General features: G+C 44.5%; 1 protein-coding gene and 1 pseudogene across 1 annotated transcript; one reads left to right on the forward strand and one right to left on the reverse strand.

The window, feature by feature from the left end:
* The first annotated feature begins 21 nt into the window (after positions 1-21).
* On the forward strand, positions 22-17,672 carry Gpalpp1 (GPALPP motifs containing 1). Its single transcript, XM_032917673.1, has 8 exons — positions 22-225; positions 1,484-1,616; positions 2,829-2,933; positions 6,128-6,233; positions 8,591-8,722; positions 9,181-9,345; positions 12,463-12,561; positions 17,342-17,672. Exons 1-8 carry the CDS (start codon positions 138-140, stop codon positions 17,558-17,560), a joined length of 1,047 nt encoding a protein of 348 aa, XP_032773564.1. The 5' UTR covers positions 22-137; the 3' UTR covers positions 17,561-17,672.
* Positions 13,084-13,781, reverse strand: LOC116913843 (annotated as a pseudogene).
* Positions 17,673-24,433: the final 6,761 nt, after the last annotated feature.

The raw sequence follows: 24,433 nt of genomic DNA on the forward strand, positions 1-24,433 counted from the left end.
TCGCGGGCTTACGTCATCAGACGAAGCCGGAAAAATTTCCGGCCCTGGCTGTAAATCCTAGTCTACGGTCCAGCAGGCTGTGTTTAAACTGCGCGTGCAAGTGGGCTTGGGCTTTGAGCGACTGTGCGTCGCAGCGAATGGCTAGGGACCTGATCGGGCCGGCACTGCCGCCTGGCTTCAAGAAGCGCGCAACAGTTGAGGACCAGGAGCGGGACCCGAGCCCCGGTAAGCAGCAGCGGGCGTCAGTACTCGCGGGAAGGACTGGCAACCACCGCGGAGTTGGCGCGGTCCACCCTGAGGAGCAAGCTAGGCACGCAGGAGTGTTTGGGACCTGATCATCAAATTTGCTATTAATACGAACAGGACTGTGCTAACTGATCAATCTTCGTCCGGTCGACTGTTTAACCCTTCCATCAACTGTTAAAAGAAAAGATGATGGAGGGTGCGTGTGTTACAAACGATGACAGCGGGTGGAGAATTTGTACCTAAGACACACAGCTAGTCAGTGGTGAAGTACAAATTACAACCTAGTGTCTCTATACCTTCGGATTTAGAAGTCTCTCGCTGAAGATCCTGTGCCTCCCTCTCCCCAGCCTGACTTCCTGGCCTCATTCTAGCATTCCATCTCACACACGCAGCCCAGTGCTCACACAGTCCAGTGCTTTGACGATAGGCTTTTTAGGGCTGCTCTGGTTGTACTTAGACACCTGACAACTCTAAAACGTCCTTCAAATACCAGTTTAAGTGTTACCTTCCTGAGCATTGCCACCAACTGTATAAGAAAAGATGGATGGTGCATGTGTTACAAATGGTGACAGTTACTTTTAACTGTAGAGCTTTTCATAGTGCCCTCAGGGTTCATCTTTGTAACATTCTTCGGGGTTTCCTTCTAGTGAGGACTCCTGGTCTAGACTTAAACTTTATCAGCCACATTTTACAGAGCAACAAAGTAACAGAGGCAAGCTAACTAACGGATGCAATCCATATAGTTAGTAAGTGGCAGAGTACAGATTCAAAGCCAAAGACTCCAACTCCAAAGCTTGCAGCCTTTCCTTCCTTTGGGTTAGACGTTCAGCCTCCAGCATCGGTGGAGAGTGCATAGCTTGTTCTCTCCTGCTGACTCTTCCTGTCTAGAATGTTCTTTTGGATTGTGGCCACTGTTGTCTCATCACTGAAGTCTACCCAAATGCCTCATAGTGACCTTTCCTGGCCATTGTCTTCCAAATTTTCCCCCTCCACACAGACACATGTTTTTACTGTTTCAATATAAGTGCTTTGTCTGAGCCAACCATTTTAACATTTGTTTCTTTGTGTATATTTAGCCTGTCACACATCCACAGTGAGTGGATGGGTTGGTAGGTGGATAGATAGTTTGAAGATGTAAGTCCATAGTAAATGCTAGCCAGCTATGGCTATGAAAAGAACATTTCAGTCAGGAGTACTTGGTGAAAGGGCTGTAACACATCCATCCAAACTTATACAGTTGCAGGGCCAGCTCTGCCTCCTAATTACAGAAGCTCCAGTTCAGACTACTCAGACAGCGACGAGGACAGTAGTTCTTTATCTGAAGAAGGAAATCAAGAGTCTGAAGAAGATGATGCTGGTCCAACTGCAAAGTAAGTCATTGAATTATGCAGTGAACCAAACTTTACACTGTTGTTTTAAAAAGAAAACTCCCTGCTGTTGGAATTACCGAATGAAGATTCAGAAGCCAGACGCTGAAAGCCCACTAGCTCAGAGAGACAGAGGAAGCACCCAGCTGACCGTCCTCTTCCGCCAGAAGGAAAAGCTCCTTTTCTACACTGTCTTAAATACCCTTCAACTCAAAGGCTCTCCTTTCTGTTCTCTCACTTATCAGCTGGTTGCTTGCTCAGCCTCTTGACCTAGGGTTGACTGTACTTTTAGCTCTTGGGTTAAAGGTCTGGGCTAACGCTGGACCACACTACACGTTCTTGTTTGCAGTGAACGAAAAGCTCTAGGCTCAAAGGCTGAGCCACAGCTGGATTCTTCCCGTTCACAATGTGACCAGATATCCTGCAACATCACACCTTGGACCAAATATCCTGCATCATCACACCTTGGACCAAATATCCTGCAACATCACACCTTGATAAACTGGCTGGAACCACTGGCTACTAGAACACTGGTGTTCAGATTTGTACAGCACAGGGAAGATGTCCTCTTAGATGGCATTTCACACAGTCTACATCTTCTATAAGGAAACTTATTCTAATTGGGCATGGTGGTGCCCACCTTTAATCCCAGCACCCCAGAGGCCGAACCAGGTGGTCTGTGAGTTGAAGAGCAGACAATACATAGTGAGACCGTGCCTCCAAAAAAAAGCAGTTTATTCTAGTAATGTGTGGCAATGGATATTCTGTTTAAATAAATGATTTCCTTCTCGTCTAGTCTTCCCGACCCTGGGGCAGGCAGTTAAATTGAACCTCGTTTTTCAGATGACTTTGATGCCCTTTCAAGCTTATGAGGCAGTAAAGGAAACTCACAGTGCTTCTGAGAGGGAGAATAAAAGCTGGACTCGTGCATTTCACTAAGAAAGGGCAGAAAAGACTTGAGATTTCTCACTTAGTGGGATCTTGAATTCTCCACAAGAATGATAGATAAATAACTGAAGATAAATTCCTGGAAAAGATTAAGAACTATTAGAGTGTGCTGATGTCTTATTTGTTTTTTTGTTTCTTGTGTGTGGGGAGCAGGGTTGATTTGTCTCAGTGTTTAGATATGTCTACTGAATCTTTTCTATCAAATTTTTTTTGTTTTTGTAAAAATTTAACATATATTTACCTCACTTATGCTATTTTTGTTTTCAGAAAGCGGAGGCGAAATCAAGATAGAGACGACGATGATGACGATGATGGGTTTTTTGGACCAGCCCTTCCTCCTGGGTTTAAGAAGCAGGACGACTCTCCTCCAAGGTGATAAATTAGAATGTGTCAGCCTTTTTTAAAGTTCATAATACTATACTGTTTTATACAGAGACTAGCCCACGAAAGCCACCCTTTAGTTTCAAATGAGTTAAGCGTATAGCAAGTGAGACTAGAAGACTAAAGCATCAGCTAGAAGGCGGGCATCACATCCCACTCACTTCATCCTGCAGAGATGACTAAAGAGGTACAGGGAAGCAAGCAGCTAGAGCCCCTGGTGGACCAGAGAAAACAGCAGGATGTCCCCTTGTGGGTGAGACTTAAATTAGCCATTCCCACAACAAGGTAGGGCTGGGGACGGCTTGCCTTACAGCTGTGTTCAGAACACGGTGTTGGTACTCAAGCAATTTACTCTCCTTCTGGACTCCAGGTCATGACTTTTGGGGAAGGACGTGTTTTCTGTTCTCCTTTTCCTGTCTCACAGGGCCCAGGACCTCCTATCCCTGGACAAGGGGTCTTAGAGGACACGGTGAGACAAGCATGCTTGGTTCTGAAGTGGGACCATCTCCAAAACCACCTCAGGGAGTACACGATAGTTTTCTAGTATAGTACACGCCACACGCCTGCCTGTATGGACGCACACACAGAAGAGGTGGCTGTTTCTTTTTATATTCAGAGTTTAGGATCTCACATGCCAAGTCCTAATGTCCATATAACTCTGTCTCTTTAAGTGTAGCAGGATTACCAGTCTACTGCCGTTTGTTCTGTGTGTTTACAGTTTTAACCGTGGTACAAATGATCCAGGTACACAGATGTGGCTCTCAAAGCTTAAAAGTTAGGATCTAGTTCTACTTTTCATAGATAAGTTACTGGCTGCCCCCTGCAACGTAACATTCCTTCCAGAGGAACCCATTAGAGATGGGCAATCTCTCAGTTGAAAATCTGCAATCTAAAACGCCTCCAGACCCCAGACTGGGAGTGCAGCCAGCGTGACACCACAAGTCCGCTATTCGGTATACACAGCCTTGTTTAGGGCTGTAACTATCACCTGCCTTTAGGCTGTGTGTAGAAGGTATGTATGAAACACAAAGAAATTTTCATGGTTAAATTCAAGACCCTTCCCCGAGGGTCCCTCATTATGCGTATGTAAGTATCCAAGATCTGAAGTTGGAAATGCTTGTGGGCTAAGCATTTTGGATGAACTTTGCTTAATCTATGGCAGCTCCTTTCTTAAAAATCACTTTCGGGGCTCGGTCTGGCATTTCTTTACCTTATAGGTCTTTTGCTTATGTATGATGGTTTCTGATCTTGTGTTTTCATTAAAATTCTGTGTGTGCCAATGTGTGGGTCTGCATCTGAATGTGTTGCTTGTGTTTTCTCTTTGGCTCCTTTTTCTGTTTGTTTGTTTTATCTTATTTTATTTTTAGGTGCCTGTTTTCTAATGAGAGGGAGAATGAAGAGTGTAGATTTGGATGGGTGGGGGGTTGAGGAGGATCTGAGAAGAGTTTGGGGAATGGGAACCATAATCAGATATATTCTATGGAAAAAAAAGCTATTTTCAATTTAAAAAAATCTGTGTGAAATAAATCGTAGCAAATATGAAAGTAAAAAAAAAAAACGATATAACTATAGAATGCCATGTCTGTTTTATATTTACTATATATTTTTAATATTTTAAAATTTTTATTACATTTTATTTATTTATGGGGGCACACAAATGACATCACTGACCTGTGGAGGTCACAGAACAACCTGTGGGAGTCGCTTCTCTCCTTCTTCTCTGTGAGTCCCAGGGTTGAACTCAGGTCCTCAGCCTGGCAGCAAGAGCCCTCACCCTCTGCACCTTCTCACTGACCTAGGTATTTACCGTCTTCTAAGATTTTACAACGATTTTATCTCCACAATTCTAAAGTCATAAAATTGAACAATTAATGTCTGTGTGGCTCTGGCAAGCATTATACTTAGTGGGGAAAAAAAACCCTCAAACATTTCCTTGTAGCTTTTAAATGACACCTAATTGGGTCTTTCTGATAATCTGAAGCTGCACCCGCTCATACAAAAAACTGTTCTATATTTGGTTCATGAACCAAAACAAGGTTATTAGGAGGTCAGGACCTCAATACTGTTTTATCTCTGCCAAGAAGCCTGTCTGGGAGACTCCAAGCCAACATGTACTCCCTGGAAGTCCAGCCGAGGACTTCAGTGGCATCTGTACAGCTAACACTGACCAGCAAGCACCATAAGGGAAAACTGGATAAAGGAGCTGAGAGTATGAAATAAGAATAAAGTAGGTTTCCTTTCTAGCAAAGTCTCACTCAGGATTGGGGCCATTTTCTTTTGTGTTGATGATAGCCTTTGAGAATAGGGCAGTAGTGAAACTCAAAAAATCGTGAAACTTGACATCAAAAAGTCTGGAACTTAGACTCCAGCTCAGCCCCTCACTGCTTCTGTTGATCTTGCTACTAATTTTTCCCAACATGCCGTGGCTTACATGGACAAGGTTGTTTAAGGAACTAGATGGATACAACCAAGTGGAGTGTGATTGGCACAGTATCTTCTCCTTTCTCTGTGGGGCACAGTGGACCAGCTGCATTCTTCTGTTTCTGGGTCATCACTGGATATTAGCAAGGACTGTGTGGAGGTGGTATTGTCCTGGCGTATTGCCACTGATCGCTGGCATCTATTGTATGTTCCTACTGTGGGCGTCCTTAGGAGAAAACACTTTCTACTTAGTAGTTCTGATTGTATTTATAAGACCCAATGGGAGTTTTCAGTGGCTAGCAAATATCAAAACAGAGTGGAAGTCAAAGCACAAGATGGAACATACCCTCATGAGGACAGTCGCATCCAGAAGACTGAAAATGTATGCTTTAGTGTCTAGTTGATGACTCAGCAGATAAGGCACCTGTCCTACAGCCTGAGAACTTGAGTTTGGTCCCCAGTTCTACTGTACAAAGAACCCATTCCCTAAAATTGTCCTCTGACCTCCACATGCATTCTGTGACACACACATGCCCTTAGAGAAACAAAAATATTTTTCTAAAAACGAAGTAGAAAATAACAGGTGCAAAAATTGGGTTTTTAAACATCTAGTAGAGAATTATTAATACTAGTGAGAATAATGTTACAAAAATTCTTATTTTCCTCATTTGTTATTATCCGGCTTTCTTTTAACTGTGAACTTTTATTCTGAAAATAGCTTTTTAAAGTCAAGAGAGGATGATAATGGTGTATTTTATTTTCAGGCCTATAATAGGTCCTGCATTGCCACCTGGTTTCATTAAGTCTCCACAGAAAAATGACAAAGGCAGAGAGAATCCAGGGCAAGTGTCACCATTCTTCAACTCAGAGGTTTGGAATTTTTTTATTTAAAGATTAAAATGTATAACAGACTCAGAACTTGGATGATATCTGTAATCTTTTGGCTCACGTGAGATAGGAGACTCCAAATATGACTCTCTTAACACATCATCAGCTTTCTGTGAGACTAGAGCACCCAGAGATGAAGTAAAAGCTGTTCCTGTACCGGGTGAGTCTTAACAAAGCAAGGCGGTCAGGTGCTGTGGTATGTGCTCCTTATCTTCCAAGGGTGGTATTTTCATCACTTTCCACTTCCTGACTTAAGAAGGTTCCCTCCAAGGTGGAAGGTTTTAACTTGGAAAGAAACTGCTATGCCTCAAAGATCCTCTGCCTAGGGAATGGTACCACCCATAGTGGGTGGCTCTTCCTGCTTCGACAAAGTATACATACCCCACCCACCCATTAACACATCCCACCTTTGTTGTTTTGAGGCAGGGATTCTTCATAGCCCTGGCTATCCTGAAACTCAATATATAAACCTGGCTGGAACTCAGGGAGATCCACCTGCCTCTGCCTCTCAAGTGTTGGGATTAAAGATATGTGCCATCATGCCTGGCCCCAAATGCTAATGTTTTTTAAAACTTTAAAAGTTTATCATAGGAATTAGAGAAATCGTTCAGCAGTTAGGGCATTGGCAGAGAACTCAAGTTCAGTTCCCAGCACCTACACTGGGTATAACTCTACCTCTAGGGGATTCAGTGTCATCTTTTGACCTCCGTGTGTATCCATACATATATGGGTATACACACACAAAAACATAAGTAAAAGTACAGCTAAGAGGTTCATTATATGCTTTATATTTGCATACTTTATGCCATGAAGGTTTCTATCTATGGAAAATTACAACACAGGATGTTTGTGGGCCAAAGAACTGGCAGTGTGTAAAGGCACCTGTTACACAAGCGTGGCAGCCTGAGTCCCATCCCTGAAATGCATGTGAAGATGGAAGGAGAGATATGCCTCTGTAGTGTGGTACACACACACACACGCATGCACGCACATACACACACACACACACACACACACACACACAACACCACATACGCAGAGAGAACAGAAAACCCACCCAACAAAAGACTAGACCTGATATGGACACCAAGAAATACCTCCAACATTGGAACTCCAGTCGCCTAGGTCCCGAAACATAAACAGCCAAGACACTGTGCCTCCCAGAAGCCAGTGACCCTGTTAAGTAGGCCCTGAGAAGTGTAGCTCACATTTAAGGCAAAGGCCTAACAAACAATAGCAATTACAGATATAGTCAAGGACCTTAAAGGGGGGGTGAATAAATCCCTCAACGAAGTCTGTGAAAATACAAACAGTTGAATGAAATGAAGAAAACAATTCAAGACTTAAACGGAGATTTTAACAAAGAAATAGAATCACTAAAGAAAACCCAAACTGAAATGAAGCTGGAAATGAAACATTTAGCGAGTCAAACCACCTCAGAGTTAAGCCTCGCCATCAGAGTTCAGGACATGGAAAAGAGAATCTCGGGTGTGGAAGACAAGGTAGATGAAAGGGATAGATCAGTCAAAGAAATGTTGAATCTAAAACTCGGAGCTCAAGATATATCCAGTTGACACAGTGCTATTTTATCTTTACAGTAAGTGAGCTATGCTGAGGACTGAACTGATGCCTCTGGGTCAGTGTTTTGGGGGCTGTTACTCAGTTCTTGTTTCACAAAAGCTGAGAATACCATGATTCACTTGCCATATTCCAAAGAGCATTTTATGTACAGAGAATAAAAAAGGTTTTAAATGTGTCACTTCTGACCAATTGGCAAGAAATACCAGGAATGCTATGTGGAAAAGATTCTTAAGGCCAGATCTTTGTCCATCAACCAGAGGGTTGAAAACCTGGAGGTGTGACTCCAGGGTAGCACCCTTGTCTAACACATACAGACACTGAGTTCCTATCCGCAACACCACACCACACCACACCACACACACACACACACCACACACACACACACACACACACTAACACCACATACACACACAAATACCACATACACACACACACCACATATACACAGGTGTGCACACAGACAGAGAACAGTAATGAATAGGAATGATATAATAAGGTCTCTGATGACACAGGAAGAGACATGGGACAGACAGTCCATGTGCTATGGAGCTGTCATCACCAAGGAAGCTGAGGGAAGCTCATTATTCAGTGATGGCCAGCACTGTGGGTTTGATGGGCATTTGGTTGTGCTTGGTGGTGGTTGTTTTGTCTTTGCCGTGTTGCTTATGTGTAAGCCATTTGGCTAAGTTCCAGGTAGTTTAAGATCATTGTAGCCTATTGGTCTCTTCCTAGATTAAAAATACTGTCTTGTGTTAAAGGAAGCAGAGAGTGGTGAAGATGAGGATATTGTTGGACCGATGCCTGCGAAAGGACCAGTTGACTATAGTGTGACAGCAGAGTTTGAGAAAAGGGCCCAGAGAATGAAGGAGAAATTGACCAAAGGAGATGATGTAAGTTTTCAAAATTTTTTATTGATTTATTTTATGCATGAGTGTTTTTCCTGTATGCATACCAAGTGCATGCCAGTATATGAGGAGGTTAAAAGAGGGAATCAGACCGCCTGGAACTGGATCAATGGTTAAGCTACCATGTGGGTGCTAAGAACTGAATCATCATTTTTTGCAAGAATAGCAAGCGCTCTTAACCCCTGGGCCAACTCTCCACCCCTTAAGTAGTAGGGGAGAGAGAGAGAGACGGAGAGAGAGAGAGAGAGGAGGGGGGTTGTTTTGTTTTGTTTGTGTAGAGTTTTGGGGTTTTGGTTTGAGACAAAGCCTGACTTTATAGTCGTGGCTAGTCTAGAACTCACCATATAGCCAGCACTGGTCTTGAACACAGAAATCTGCTAGCCTGTCTCCCCAGAGCCGGAACTCAAGGTTCGGACTACCTTGTTTCTTACTTTCTCATTCAGGATTCACCTAAACCAATTACAAGAGAGTCATGGATGACTGAGCTTCCACCTGAAATGAAAGACTTTGGTCTTGGGCCAAGAACCTTTAAGAGAAGAGCAGACGACAAATCAGGAGACCGATCTGTCTGGACCGACACCCCAGCTGACCGGGAGAGAAAAGCTAAGGTAACGGATGTTTTTGTTTTTCTTGATTTTTGTTCCTGTGTTCTGTCTAATTTGGCCTGAACTTGCAAAGACCCAATATGAGACTATTTAAGGGTACTGCTGGTGCAGGGTTTTGAGGGCAACACAACAGTTGTACATGACCCAAAGACTTGGGATGGAGGCTCTGAGTTCATTGTTTCACACAGGTAAAGATTGAAAACACAGGTACCAGTGGCATTGTGCAATGTGGAAGCAAGCTTTAGTCAGGAGAGTACAGAGGTGTGAGAAATTGAGGGAAAGTGTGAAACTAAGAGACATTACAACTCTTGAGAGTGGTAGGGGTTTCCAAGAACTCCCTTGTCTCAGGATTTTACAGTTCTGTAGCTAAGACTGGACAAGAGCTGAGTAATTACTCCAAGGTTGGTTAGTTCTCTGGGCTATCATAAAGTGAATGGATAGCCCACATGCTATCCCACATGCTGCATGGTCCACCAAGAGAGATGCACTGTGTATGTGCTGCCCACCTGGCTAGGAATGGCCAAAGCCTCCCCTGTCCCTCTCTGACCTAAGCTGTGTTAGCCATGGATTGCCCTTGGCCGTCAGCTGTTAGCCACGGCCCGCTCTTCCTCGCTTTGCAGGCGTGTCCGTGCTGTAATTGATCATTCCCAGTGCTGCCTGTTCGCAGAGCCACCCTGAAGTGCTGCACAGAGTGCGGCTACTTCACATCTGAGCCCTCGTCTGTGGGCCGGGGGTCTAGGTGGACATTTCTTGTTAGAAGCCATTCTTATTTCAGCCTGTACAAACATCTACAGGAAAAAGAACGCAGTTTTGATGGGGGACAGCCAGTCTGCTGACAGAGCCCTGCTTTCCCCTGTCTGTTCTGTCCTCATCCCTGCTGCCACCTCTGTCCCTCATCCTGTGCCCTTCCTCTCATTGTCACACTGGTATTTCGTTGAATCCTTAACTCTCCCGTTGTCACACCACTTGCTATCTTCACACTGGGTCCGTTCCCTCCCTTCCTGCCTATAGAGTACTAGCCCCTGCATTACTTCGTTTTGAGATGATGCTCCTGAAGGCAAATAGGACTTGTCCTCTGCAGAAAGAAGGAAAGTCACCCTCCTTGTTTCCATCTTCCAATCTGCTGCCTAAAACCTAAGGGAAGCTCCATGACTGGGCTCAGTGCCCTTATTTTATGGACATGAAGCCACCCTTCATAGCTTGTCACGGAGCTAGTAAGTGACCACCGAAATAATTTCATTTTTAAGTCTCTAACTTCAAATTTATATCCCTTTATACTGTACATGAAGTGATATTCTTAAATTTCTTGTAAAGTAACCCAATCTTGCAGACTAACCTAGCAAGTGAAATGATACCTGGAGATTTCTCAGTGACTGCATCAGCCCCATAAGCTCCATTACTGCCAATGTAGCCAAAAAGCACCTCCACTGCTGTATCAAATAAATTACCCAAATATAAAAGCCTGTATATATAAAGTAGTATCTAAGTCATTACATTTTTGTTTATTAAGAAGCACTCTGTTGGGTGTTAGGATCTAAACCAAGGTCCCTGGCAGTACTCATCTAAATGTTTTAATTACTATCCAGTGTTCCACGTAAGTCTTAGATGTTTGTCACCTGTGATGATAGCTTTGTTGGTTCTGATCTAGACAGGTCTACATTTGACTTTGTCTATCTTGTTCACCATCTCCTGCATCTAAGGATTTCTGTTTGCCACAGGTAGCTTGAGTTGAATTCTTGTGTTTGGTTGCAAGTGATAGAAAGAAAGAGAGAAGATGGAAGTCGCCTGAAGAGTTGCTTATGAGTTAGAAGTGCTGAGGTCGCGGGCAGTGGCATGGCCTGGTGGGTACAGGAGCTTTCTCCCAAGCAGGATGGCCTGAGCTCGATCCCCAGGACCCCAGGTGGAGACACAGAAATGGCTCTCCTAGGTTGTCCCCTGACTTCCACATGCCTTCCATGGCATGCACCCCCTGGCCTGAATTAAAATGTAGAAGATTTTATTTGAAAAGGTGGTGAGGTGTGGGTGTTATGTTGCATTCTCCACGCTCTAACATACTGATGTACACTTTGCAACATCATACCTACTCCTTGGTCCCAAAGATTAAAAGAAATTTGAGTATAGTAACAGGTGAGGCAATGCAGTTTGCATAGGAGAAGAAAAAAAACAGCAGGTGATGTCAAATCTAGGTAATCCCAAGGCTAGTGGTTCTGAGTGCCTGTTTTGTTGAGGCAAGGTTTTACTGTGGCTCAGGCTAGTCTCTCAGTCAGCAGTCTTCCTGCCTGAGTTTCCCAGCGCTCGGATTAAGAGCTGCCCACTGCTCTTAACTGATTATTTTAAAAGTTTTTATTTTTTTCTAACGTGTACAAGTATTTTGTCTGCTTGTGTGTCTGTGCACTGTATGCATGCGTGATGCTCACAGAGGCCAGAAGAGGTCGTTAGATCCCTGAGACTGGAGTTGCAGACAGTTGTGAGCCTCCATTAGGATGCTGGGAATTACGTGAGGTTTTCATAAGCAAAAACCAACTTTGAACTATAACTCCAGAATGGTGTCCAGCCATGTTGTGGAGCGCCCTCCTTCTGGCATTTGTGCAGAATCACTGTAACCTTTCACAGGGCACCTGAGTGTGTGCCTGCCTGTGTTTGCAGATGGGGTATCTCTTTTCTTTCTGCTGTTCCTTTGTTAGCAGGTTTCTTGGGTTTTCTACAGACACTCAAACCATCCCTGAATGGCGATACTGTTCTCTTTTTCTTTTCTTTTTCCCCTCCTTTTTTGTCAGGATGTATATACCTTTCATTTTTCCCTTTTACTGTTTTTTAAAACAGCAGTGGAAGATTTCTTGTGTGCAGTTTTCCTAGATTTTGTCATTGTTAGTCCAGCCTCATCCCGAGTCTCTCCCAGCAGGGTGATGGTTTGCTTTGGCTCTTACCGTTCCCTTTCTCAGGACATCACAGGCTCCTGCACTAACTGACTCCTTCTCAAGTATAGAGGTAGCTATTTCTGACGTTGAGGAATTCAACTGGCCTGGCTTTAGTTCAGTTTCTCGTCATTTAATCTAATTAAAATTAATAGTATTTCTTTTTAATTCTATTTTAAGTGATGTTATTATGCTCATTCTTCAGGAAATACAAGGCGCAAGGAAGTCATTGAGCAAGAAAGACGAAGAGAACATGTTGTCAAGAAGGGATAAAAGGCTGGCTGAGCAAGTCTCCTCATACAATGTAAGTACGAAAACAGCGTACACGAAGATTAAACAGCCCCCCCTTCCCTTCTCTGCTTCCGCCATTCCATTTCCTTTGTTTAGTGCTGGAATTTTACTACGTAGCCCATGCTCGTGCTCCAGAGCTTGCTGGTCTCATATTTTTCTGTTTTCATGTTGTTTTTATTTTGGTTTTTTCTCTCTGTCTCGTCTCTGTCGTCACCCCCCCTTCCCCCCTCTCTCTTTCATTATTTAAAATCAACTTCACTGGATTATGAACGAAAAGAATGAGGATGGCAATAACAACATCTCACCTCTGAGCACTGTGATGTGGGGCAGCACTCTTATCTTTAAAATTCAGGAAGGAAACAACTAGGTTCCAAACAGTAGGCAAGTCCCACCCGCTCCCCCCCCCAAAAAAGGCCATGTTTTCACATTCATCTTCAGCATCCTCATTAAGTGCACAATCTTCTTACCTAAATAAGGTGGTGCACGCATACCTCACCGCTGACATCACAGGACAGCTGCCTGTGAAACTAAACTTCTAACTCAGGACTCCAGCTTCACCTTCCCACAGGTCGTCATCCTTATCGTGGAGGGCAGTTGTTTATGCAACCTCTAAATCATGCTGAATCATACTGTGCTGCCAAAGCTGGGTCCACACCCACCTCAGGGGCACCAACAGGCATGGCAGCAAACTCCAAGTTAGGAGCTCCAGTGAGCTTTCAGGCAAGTCAGTGAAAGGCTTCAGTTTGTGGTTGCTTTTGGCAGAAATGTCATAGTACTCAAGATTATTCTTTCAGTGGAAGACAATAGATTTTGCCTTCACTTTCTTGTATTGACATGCGCTTTATTTCCATGCAATACAATGGAGATGTTTTCACACACACACACACACACACTCACACTCACACACTCACACTCACACACACACACACACTCACACACACACACACACACACACACACACACACACGCAAGTCTTCCAGGTAGATGCCAGTTAGGTACACTGGGCTTGGTTGTAGTAGCCATCCCATAGGCCCCCAAACTTCTGGCCAGCTGTGTCCTACACCTTGAACTTGATGGGCCTTCTGTTGGTATAGAACAGAAATGGTACCTCCCCCCGCCCCAGGGTGTCTGCATCTGGAACCCACCTCTCCAGTGGAGCTTCTTCCCAGTACCACTCTCACACAGCAGGATGAGCTTGAACCAGACCCGCAGCTCTCCCTGCATGGGCAACATAGTGACCCAGTTCTCTCTCTCTTTACAACCACCTTTTACTTCAGACATATCTGTCTCCATCCTGAAAATACTTGACTCTGTTATCCGTGAGCATTTGGGTAAGACCCTTTTATACATTTGATTTCTTCAACTTTTCTTACCTACCAAATCTCGTATCAAAAGTTTAATTCCTCTTGGATATGGTAGCACATGCATTTAATCTCAGCATTCAGGAGGCAGAGACAGAAGCATCTCTGTGAGTTCAAGACCAGCCTGGTCTACAGACTGAGTTCCAGGTCAACCAAGGCTTCATAGTAAAACCTTGCCTCAAACAAAACAAACACAAAGCGAAGGGACACTTGATCAGAAATCCAGAGCCCTGTTCACTCAGAGAGATCCTTAGTGCATAACTTCTAAAATTATATGCAAATTTGGTGGGAAGATTTATATATTGGAGAAAAAACTTTAAAATATAATTGAATCTAAATTTATAAACTAAGGTCCCTATTAATTTATCATTTTTCATTTTTTGTTATATTCTTTCTTTCAAAAACTGGGGAGTAGTCTAGCTCAAAGAACAGGTGTTAATTACTGAACCCACTGGTCCTCAAAAGGCTTTAGGTATTTAGGAAAAGTACCTTTGTTCTGGGTGTTTGAATTAATGAAAATTGTGTAAAAACTGATTTTTTGATCATGTGTTATCTGGAACCAGTTTACTGATTACAGTAAAACACACATGAAATGTTTTGAAAAACTAAAACATTTGTGTGAGCCAATAGGCTCAGGAGTCAAGTCCCAGCATGGCTGAGAGAGTCATAGTCATTTAGACCACATTGTCTGGATTCAGAATAACCTAAGATACACACATAACTGGGGAGCATAAAAATCCAAAGGGAATAAAATGGAAGACCTGGAAAAGAACATAACTTTTTGAAACATGTGGGACACACGTTTATAACCAGAATGGCTTAAACCAGTTTAGGAAGAATGGCTAAAAATTCATTAGCTGGATCCTTTTCAAACCAACACTCTTGTAAAACCAGACACATGCAGTGTGATACTGGAAACATGGCTCCCGAAAAATAGAACACTAGTTTGCAGTAGCCTCAAGTAGACACAGAAATATGAGCAGAAGGGAATTCATAGTAGCTATCACTGTAGCAGCCTAGGTGTCCATCAGCGAGGAAGAAAAGCCAGTGACATAAAGTGAGATACTCATCAATAAAGTGTAAGATTGCAAGTGACTGCACCAGTGCAGGTGAGCTGGAGTCATCACCCCAGCCAGGAGCACTCATCCCTGGGTGGCTGGCGTGCCATGTGCGGAGTGATGTTTTGTCCAGCGATGGCTGTTGGAACAGGGGGATTTATTAGGAGTAACAGTCAGAGTTCACTGGAGTAATACAGAAATGGCCAAGATCCTCATGGGGGTTGAATTAGAACACATTAGTGAGTTTATGCCTAATATTCATGCATTCAATTTCACTGTTAGGAAGAAGTAGAAATCAATGTTATTTAGGGAGCATATAATGATTCTGCAGTTTACTTTTAAATAAATCCAAGAAATGGAATTCTAATCTTGTATGAAATTCTCATCACCATGACATTTACTGTTCAAAGTAGTGATGTGGTCTTACCGTGAAGCTGCTGTATAGCCCTCTCCTTGGATGAGTTGGACACTCTCGAAAGTGGTACCATAAAAATAAAAACCAGTCAACGAGAAACTAAGCATGAGTGTTCAGAAGCTGTGCTAAGCCATCCTAGGGCTAGTGAGACAGCTCAGTGGATCAAGACGCCCGCCACCAAGCCTCCAAGCCTGGGGACCTGAGTTCAATCCCTGGGATCCATATGGTAGACAGAGAGAATCAGTTGCCACTAGTTGTTCTCTGACCTCCACACACAACCCCACAACCCGGCCACACACAAAAAATAAAGAATGTGAAAGCCATTATATTCAAGGTAAATTGCTCTCAAATTCATACATTTTTAGAAAATACACTGTTTTGGTTTTGGTGCTAGGAATTAAACAGTCATACATTCTACCACTAAGCTACACCCTCTACTCCACAGACAGTCGTGGTTTGGTTTTTTTCTAGGCAGAGGCTCACTACTGAGTGGATGTCAGGCTGACCCAGAACTCACTATGTAGTCCAGGCTGACCTCAACCTCTGGATCCTCCCTTCTCTGCTCGGACTGCAGGTTCATCTCTAACACCCAACCCTACCACATCACTCACCGTTCGCTTGCTCTGTTCACTGGGCTGTCTTTACTACTTTGTTTTCATGGGTATTCTTTGACATAGTCAGGGCCTTAACAGTTACAGTTTAAACAAAATATGTCTTTTCTGCCATTCCCCCTCTTTTTGTATATCTGAATTTAAAGCATTCCAGCAAAGGCACTACGCTCTTTTAGGAAATATGTGTAATAGGACCCAGTATTTTATATCTGTCTTTAAAAAGAATTAAAAGAACTATGTTTGAGAAGTAGAAAAAGAGCCAGGTGTGATGGAGTACACTGTAATGCTAGCATTTGAGCAGGGGGAGCAGGAGGGTCAGGAAGTGAAGGCCAGCCTGGGCTACCTGAGACCCGTCTCTTCATAGCCTTAAGGGAAAGTCACCTTTACAGATGCTTTGTGTTTTAAGAAAGACTGAATGAGGGGCTGGAGAGCTGGCTCAGCAGTTAAGAAAGCTTACCGATCTTGCAGAGAGCCTGAGTTCAGTTTTCAGCACCCCCATGATGTCTCACAACCGCCTACAACTCCAGTTCCAGGAACTCCAATCCCTTTTAGGCCTCTGTGGACTCTTGCATCCATGTGGTGCATAGAAACTCATGTAGGATCACACATATGCACGTTTATTAATCTTTGAAAAGAGACTAAATGGCCGCCATTGTGAATAACCTTGAAATGACTCCCACCCCCCTGCCCTTCTGTCCCAGGCCTGTCTCCTAAGAGGTCTGCAGCAAATCCCTACACTTAGTAAACCAATTGCTTAGCTGGCACAGACCCTGTCTAAGAATGCTGTCAAGATAGACCTGAAAGTGTGAGCATCAGCACGAGCTGGGGGGGAGGGTAAATGGGAGGGGAGGATGGAAACAGTACAAGCAGAGTAGTGGGTGAAGCCCCTACAGCTCTGGCCACGCACCCTGCGCAGGCCTAGGATTAGGCCTGTCTGTGGTCTGTACTTTCATAGCTCCCTTCCGGTTTGGCTCCCACCTGTCACTGCCTTCACCTCGCTCTCCATGAACTTCAGGAACCAGGTCGTCCCTGCCAAGGGGATAAGACTGTTCATTCTTTCACGCCCTTGTTCTTGGTTTATACTCCTGTTAGACTTAAGTAACCATAATGACCGTGCTGCCTTTTTTTTCTGACTCTTCTGCTACATGTGACTGGTAGATGTTTTCTTTCCATCTGAATCCTATTTGCCACAGTGTACATTTTCTCCATAGATGCTGTCTTGGATCCAGAAAACCCCATCAGGGTTGGCGAACATCTCTTATTCACATGCACTGGTCTCCTCTGCGTCCTGGTTGTAGACTAGAACGTACATGAGCTAAGGTTTTTACTTCTGTTCTCCCTTCCCCAGGAATCAAAAAGGTCAGAATCCCTCATGGACATTCATCATAAGAGGTTAAAGACTAAGGCTGCCGAAGATAAGAACAAGCACCAGGAGAGAACCCCTTTCGATCGTGATAAAGATCTCAAGGTTAACCGGTTTGATGAGGCTCAGAAAAAAGCCCTTATAAAGAAATCCAGAGAACTGAACACCCGGTTTTCACACGGCAAAGGCAACATGTTTTTATAAGTAAGTGTACTTCAGTGAGGTACACGCATACTGATCAGCCTGAAGCCCTCAGAATATGCCTTTGTCCGTAGTAATTATGTGCACAAATACATTTCCTTTTGTATAAAGTAGATTCAGGGTCTACATTTTTATAAATTGTGACTTTTGAAAAGTTGGGGAGGGGGAGATTGGGGAAAAAATGCTTTGTCTTCATAGTAGCCCAGCAAGACATTTCTACCGGAAAGGGTTCCAGTGAAGAGAAAGGGCTCGTCACAGTGTGGTGTGCAGCTTGAGGGGTCGTGTGCTCCATTAGAGAGAAAGGAAAGGTGTGTGTGTGTGTGTGTGTGTGTGTGTGTGTGTGTGTGTGTGTGTGTGTGTGTGAGAGAGAGAGAGAGAGAGAGAGAGAGAGAGAGAGAGAGAGAGAGAGAGAGAGAGGCTCACAGAGATCCTCCTGCCTCTGTCCCCAAGTGCAGGGATTAGAGGTGAGAACCACCATGCTATTCTTTGAACATTACCGTTAGAACGGATGCATTCTTCAGAAGGCCTCTAAGTGCAGTGACACTGGTCGGCCATAGATCTGTAGTCCCACATGCCTCTGATGAGAGTCTGTGGTGTTGGGTAAGGAATTGCTTCTTAAGCTCCTCATGATCTGTAGTATTATGACATGGATATCAATATTCAGATGTGATTTTAAATGAAATATAGACTTTAAATTGTTTCCCAGATTACTGCACTGTTACATCAGAGGTATTTCCCTGTGTGATGTTTGTCTGTCCACCATTATTTGTTAGAGAATGATCTTTAAAAACATAAATTTGCCCTGGTCTGTGTCTCCTTTAAGGTAATATTGAGACAATCAGTGTTTCTTATATAGAATAGGATATTTTGGGTGTTCTTGGCTTTTCTTCATATAATTATTTTAAGAGTCCATCCCCCACAACACTACAGCCCCTTAACTTTTATGGTGTTTTACAAGTTCCTTCTTAGTTCTGGGTGGGGTTGTACACTGAGTCTCTACCAAAGCCTGGGCCTTTTTTTTTCAAATATATTTAACCTACCGTATAATCATTGTGTCAGGCTGTCTTAGTTACAGTTTTACTGCTGTGAACAGACGCCATGACCAAGGCAACTCTTATAAGGACAGCATTTAATCGGGGCTGGCTTACAGATTTAGAGGTTCAGTCCATTTTCATCAAGGCAGGAACATGGCAGCATCCAGGCAGGCATGGTACAGGAGGAGCTGAATTCTACATCTTCATCTGAAGGCTGCTAGCAGATACTGGCTTCCAGGCAGCTAGAATGAGGGTCTCAAAGCCCACGCCCACAGTGACACACCTACTCCAACGGGGCCACATCCTGTAGTATCGCCCCTCCGTGGGTCAGGCATATACGGACCATCACAGAGGCCCTTGCACATCCATGAGTTTCAAGTTTCTTGGTTTGTCTTCCAACTGGACCTGTGAAAGCAGGCCTGCTGGGATACAGAGCGTGGAGCACTTGCCCTTCCTGCCGTTGTATCTCTTCGCCTGAGACTATTTATTTAGTGTCTGTCAAGTTGTTAGTGTTTTTATTGGTTTTAAGATAAACAAGCTGTTTGGTTAGCTCAGCTTAAGAAAATATTCTTGTGATTTCAATAGTAAGTATTTGTCAGGAAGCAATCCGAAGGATGTCATTCTCATCTATTGTCATCCATGTGAAGTCTAGGACTCTGTCTGCATGGTCTCACCAAAGCTGTCTGCATCTCTGAACTTCACATGGGGTCATCTGATTCATATATGTGTATAGCACTTTGTTCTGGTGTACTGGAATGTTAATTCTGAATGGCTTTTTAAATAACTGAATGGTCCCTGGCAATGGGGAATCTGTACTCAGAACCAGCCAGTGGGAGTATTACATGCTCCAGTGCTGTGCACACTGCCTCTTGAGCTGTTAAGCAGACACTCCTACGTAGGGAGAGGGGCGGGAGAGGGGCGCTAAGTGCGAATTCTGTGCGCTTCGTGCAAGTTTGCTGGTTCTACTGACTCTGCACTCTAGTTTTCATGAAGCATAGGGGTTTAATGGGAAAATGTTTTGATTCCCAATCTATGTGAACTTTATAAAAATTGGGCAAACTGTTCAAATTACAGTATAAAGTATTTCTTAATAGTGTCACACTTTTTGTACAAACACTTTTTGTATAAACAACCTATTGAAGGACTACTGCTTCTTAAAACCTGAGTTATTTTCAGTAAATTGAAGAGGCTTCTTGTCCACGTAGATTTGGACAGACCTTCCCTTTGACTAAAGTGAGCTCAAGGCTAGCCTGGTCTACAGACAGCCACGGCTATGTAGACAGACCCTGTCTTAAAAATCCAAGAAAAAGGGGTATTTATTCTGTCCTTTTCATTTTGTGATTTTTCCCCCCAATGAAAGGAAAATGGTTTTTTGTTTTTGTTTTTTAGCGATGAGAAAACCTAACATATTTTGTGAAAATTGGTACTTTTAAAAGTTAAAATACTGAGAAATAAATCTTTTTAAAGAGATGACAGTCTGCAGAGATGGCGCCTACATTAAGAGCGCGTACAGCTCTTCAGGTCACCTCACGAGGTTCCCAGCACTCACCCTGGGGCCCACAGTCCCTGCACTACAGCTCCCAGGGACTTGGCCCCTCTTGCCTCCATGGCCATCTGTGCCCGTGTACAAAGTGCACACTCAGACCTTAAAGTGCACACATGTGACCTTAAAAATGATCTTAAAAGTAAAAATAGCATTTCTGAGCACTCAGTGGCCTTGCTTTCTCAGTGGAAGGGGATAGGAATAGCTATAATGTGCCGTTTCCTGTGACCTCAGATAAAGGACAGCCCACCCGATGTATTCCTCAATGGCACCTTGGAGCCAGTGCTCTTTTCTGTCACCCAGATGGCAGTTGCAGTAAAGTATGAGCCGTCTCCAGGGGGGTTAGCCACATGGAGACACAAATTCCAATTAATATCGACCATAAAAAAATGGTAGCTCTGTGTGCATCAAAAAAAGATGTTCGTCGTGTCAGCCTGTCTTCCAAGCAGCAGAAGGCCTACTGAGTCCACTGCCCTGACAGTCAGCATTTTCTAATAAAAGCAGTCCTACACTTCCTGGCCACATTTTATGGGTCTCAGAGAGATGAAGAAGAGTAGCACCAGGTGAAACCCTGGTGTCTCACCACTGACGTGGCCTCCAGTTCCCCAGACAGCCTTGTCCAGGTCTGACCGCTCAGTCTCACACGGTACCCACACTGCTGGTGAGCAGACGGGTGGTTTAGTAGTAGGGGAAGGTGAGGGACTAAAACAGAGGGCTTGGCCAACCCGGATAAGACGTTCAGATTGGCCTCCACAGGGAAAACAGCCTTGCTGGCGGGCTGGGGGACATAGTCTACATAGAGTTTTTCATTGCTTAGCTTTAAGAACACATTACTTTAATACTCACTTACCCTTTGTTAGGTGTGAGGCAGCTGTGTGTGTAGAGCTGAGCCTTCCATGTTTCAGTCACATAAGTCTTTATGTTACTTCCTGGTTCTTATGCAGGCCAACAATGTTGATAACATTCTGAAACACATGATAGTGGGACAGAGCTCTTTAGCTTGAGGCCCTCGTCCACTTGCACTTGTCTGTGGTGTTATGGGTACTTCTAGAAAAGCCTCTCCAGGCCATTATACCCGAGAGGAGGAGTTGACATCGAGGGAAGTGTCTCCTGAGGAGAGACCATGAAGCGTCACCTGCCTGGCTTCCGATGCCATTCTGGCTCCAGGCTGCACTTACAGAGCTGCTGTAGAAAAGCTTTTGTTTGGTTGTTGTTCCCTTTACAGCTTTAAAACAAACACTCTAACGGGGCCCATGCCTGTGGGTGAGCGTGAAGTCCTGGCTCAATCCCCAGTACTCACCACTACCCAGAAATTGTTTACTTGTGACCGTGGCATGTACAACGTTAAAAAGGTGTTTACCCCTCCTTGTAGCCATTTCATTTGGAGGATTACAATTAAAAGACTGTTTTTAGAAAAGGAGAATTTTGAAGTGTAGTTTTATATATACATATATGGATAAAATGTCCTCTATATCTGAGAAGTTAAAATCCTCCCACCCACCCACCCCATTTTTTGATATTCTTTCCTTCCTGAAACACACAGCAGCACCGGGCAGCAGGAATATTCTGTAAAGGTCTCTTCTGGCCAGCCAGTCATTGTAGGCTATTATGAAGAGGGTAGGAAGGAGAAAGTAACTTGAGGGGGGGGGGGAGGATGCTGGCGGCCTGCAACACCACAAGTCTAAGGCTGGAAGATCACAGACTAAAGGCCCACTTGGGCTGCATCAGGTTTTCCAGTCCAGCTACAGTGAGCGAGGAAGCACTAGCACTGAACTAACTGCACAGTCAAAAGTGTATTCTGGAACCATGGATCCCCGCCAGGGTTCCAATGAGGATTCCAGTACTCCTTGTGGTATTTCATCAGTCCTGCATCCACCCGATTTGCTAGTGTCCATGTCTGGCCATTGCGAATCTCCTTCTCAGTAGGTAACAGCTAATCCATGTCCCAGAATCCTTGTGTAGAACAGAGGTGGGAGAGGGGCAGGCACACATTAGCTCTGTGGCTGGGGTTGGCACTGTCCAAGGAGGTGGACAGTGTCTAAAGTGCCTGTCTGTCCCCTCCTTGTTTGTAGGGCGCCCTCCTGTGGTAAACAATGGTACTGCGCATGGGCAGGCTTTGCACCTGGCATCAGTTGGCCGGTAATATGCTAATGAGTTAATTCATGCTCTGCCAATCCCTGAAGGACAATTAGCATAGCCTCAGCCTGGTGTCCATATAAGGCGAGTGCTCTTGCTGCTTGTGTTCCCGTATCAGCAATGAAGGTGTCCTGCAATAAAGGCTGTTGACAAGGATCCAACGGTGTTGCGTCTTCCTTGCTGGACGAGGTGGGCGCGACAACTGGTGGCCTTGTACGGGGACCCGAGAATATTCTCGTGGATCCAGAAGTCTTCAGCTTCAGGACGGCGATATCGGAAAATTCCCGGATAAGGGAAGATAAGGTTCTCTGGAGGTAAGCAGAGACGAAGAATAAAGCTCTCTGAAGGTAAGCAGAGAAGTTGAAAGCCTTGGTATAGAGGCCGAGAGGTTAGTGAAGTTGAAAGCCTTGGTATAGAGGCCGAGAGGTTTGTGAAGTTGAAAGCCTTGGTAAAGAGGCGGAAAGGTTTGGGAACTACGGCAATGTTGTTTCCAATTGATCCTTTGTGGGTAGGACTTGTAATTTTGTTTCTTTTCTTCTTTGTGTGGGATAGAGAAGCCACAGAGGGCAGGCTTAAGCCTGGACCAAAACCTCTTTGGCGAATGGTCCCTGCCTGCTCAGAGGATAAACGATGTGAGGATGATGAGGCTGATCTCGAGGAAGAGGCTGCTCACTGTGAGAGGGAGAGACTAGGCAAGAAAGCAGTTATACCAACAGCACCTCCGTATAACCTTCAATATAAAAGCAGGGTGAAGCCAGCAGGGGCTACTTCCTTTTGCCCAGAGGTGTGGAAAGAGATGGGATTAAGTTTTCCAGTGTTTCTGGATGCTAACGGGCATAGATATCATGAACCCGTTGACTTTAAGACTATGAAGCAATTGGCAGAATCAATCAGAACCTATGGGGTCAGTGCAGCTTTTGTTATGGCTCAAGTTGAGGCTGTTGCTAGGTATTGCCTCACCCCTGGGGATTGGGGAAGTCTAGCTAAAGCCTGCCTCTCCTCAGGTCAATACTTAGATTGGAAATCTTATCTTTTTGAATACGCTAATACTCAGGCCGCCATTAATCTGGCCTCAGGAGTAGACCCTCAGAGACATTGGGACGCTGACATGCTATTGGGTCTAGGGAGATTCGCTCTGGACCAGACTGGTTATCCAGAGCAAGTTTATAGCCAAGTAAATGAAATAGCCATCAAGGCATGGAAAGCACTGCCTAATAAGGGTGCAGTCTCCGGGAACCTTACCAAGGTTCTGCAAGGATCCACAGAACCGTTTTCAGACTTTGTGGCCCGCATGGTAGAGGCTGCTACCAAGATCTTCGGAGACCCTGATACAGCCATGCCTCTCATTAAGCAGCTAGTATACGAGCAATGTACAAAAGAATGTAGGACTGCTATAACCCCATACAAACATAAAGGTATAGAAGTTTGGATGAAAGTTTGCAGGGAACTGGGAGGACCATTGACAAATGCTGGCCTAGCAGCAGCTGTAGTACAGTTAGGGAAAAATACCATCACGGATACCTGTTTCAAATGTGGCAGTAAAGGGCATTATTGAAGACAATGTCCAGAAAGGAATAAGGGGAGAATTAGTGATAGACCTAAGCAGCCTGGACTATGTCCACGATGTAAGAAGGGAAGCCACTGGGCGAGTGAGTGTAGATCTATGAAGGACTTGGATGGCCGACCCCTAGCGACAGGATATGGTGGTGCACTGCCAAAAAACGGACAACGGGGCCCACGTCCCCAGGGCCCTCAAATATATGGGGTTCTGCAAAGCGACAGACAGGGACAGGACAATCAGAGGCCTTGGCCTTTCCTTCACCACCCGAAGGACCGAGGAGAGCCGTTAAAGGCTCCGCAGGACTGGACCTTCACTCCACCACCAGACTCATACTAACCCCCCAAATGGGAGTGCAGCCTGTAGATACAGATTTTAGAGGACCCCTCCCTAAAGATACAGTTGGGCTATTGTTGGGACGCTCCTCCTCTGCCCTGGAAGGGTTACAGATTGTGCCCCGAGTAATTGATCCTGGTTTTTTAGGTACAGTAAAAGTGCTGGTAGCCTCCCCCCAGGGAGTCACTGCCATTTCCCCAGGAGACAGAATCGCTCAAATGCTGCTTCTGCCTAGCTTGCATAAGCGCTTTCCTGCTGAAAATGGGAAT

The sequence above is a fragment of the Rattus rattus genome, chromosome 12 (genome assembly GCF_011064425.1).
Source record: "Rattus rattus isolate New Zealand chromosome 12, Rrattus_CSIRO_v1, whole genome shotgun sequence".
In the NCBI taxonomy this organism is placed as follows: Eukaryota; Metazoa; Chordata; class Mammalia; order Rodentia; family Muridae; genus Rattus; species Rattus rattus.

Bases quoted from the DNA above. Each gene is read 5' to 3' on its own strand.
- Gpalpp1 (XM_032917673.1), top strand. From the start codon at position 138: ATGGCTAGGGACCTGATCGGGCCGGCACTGCCGCCTGGCTTCAAGAAG. The intron at 2,934-6,127 runs GTGATAAATTAG...TTTTATTTTCAG, and splicing joins CAGGACGACTCTCCTCCAAG to GCCTATAATAGGTCCTGCAT. The intron at 12,562-17,341 runs GTAAGTACGAAA...TCCCTTCCCCAG, and splicing joins AGCAAGTCTCCTCATACAAT to GAATCAAAAAGGTCAGAATC.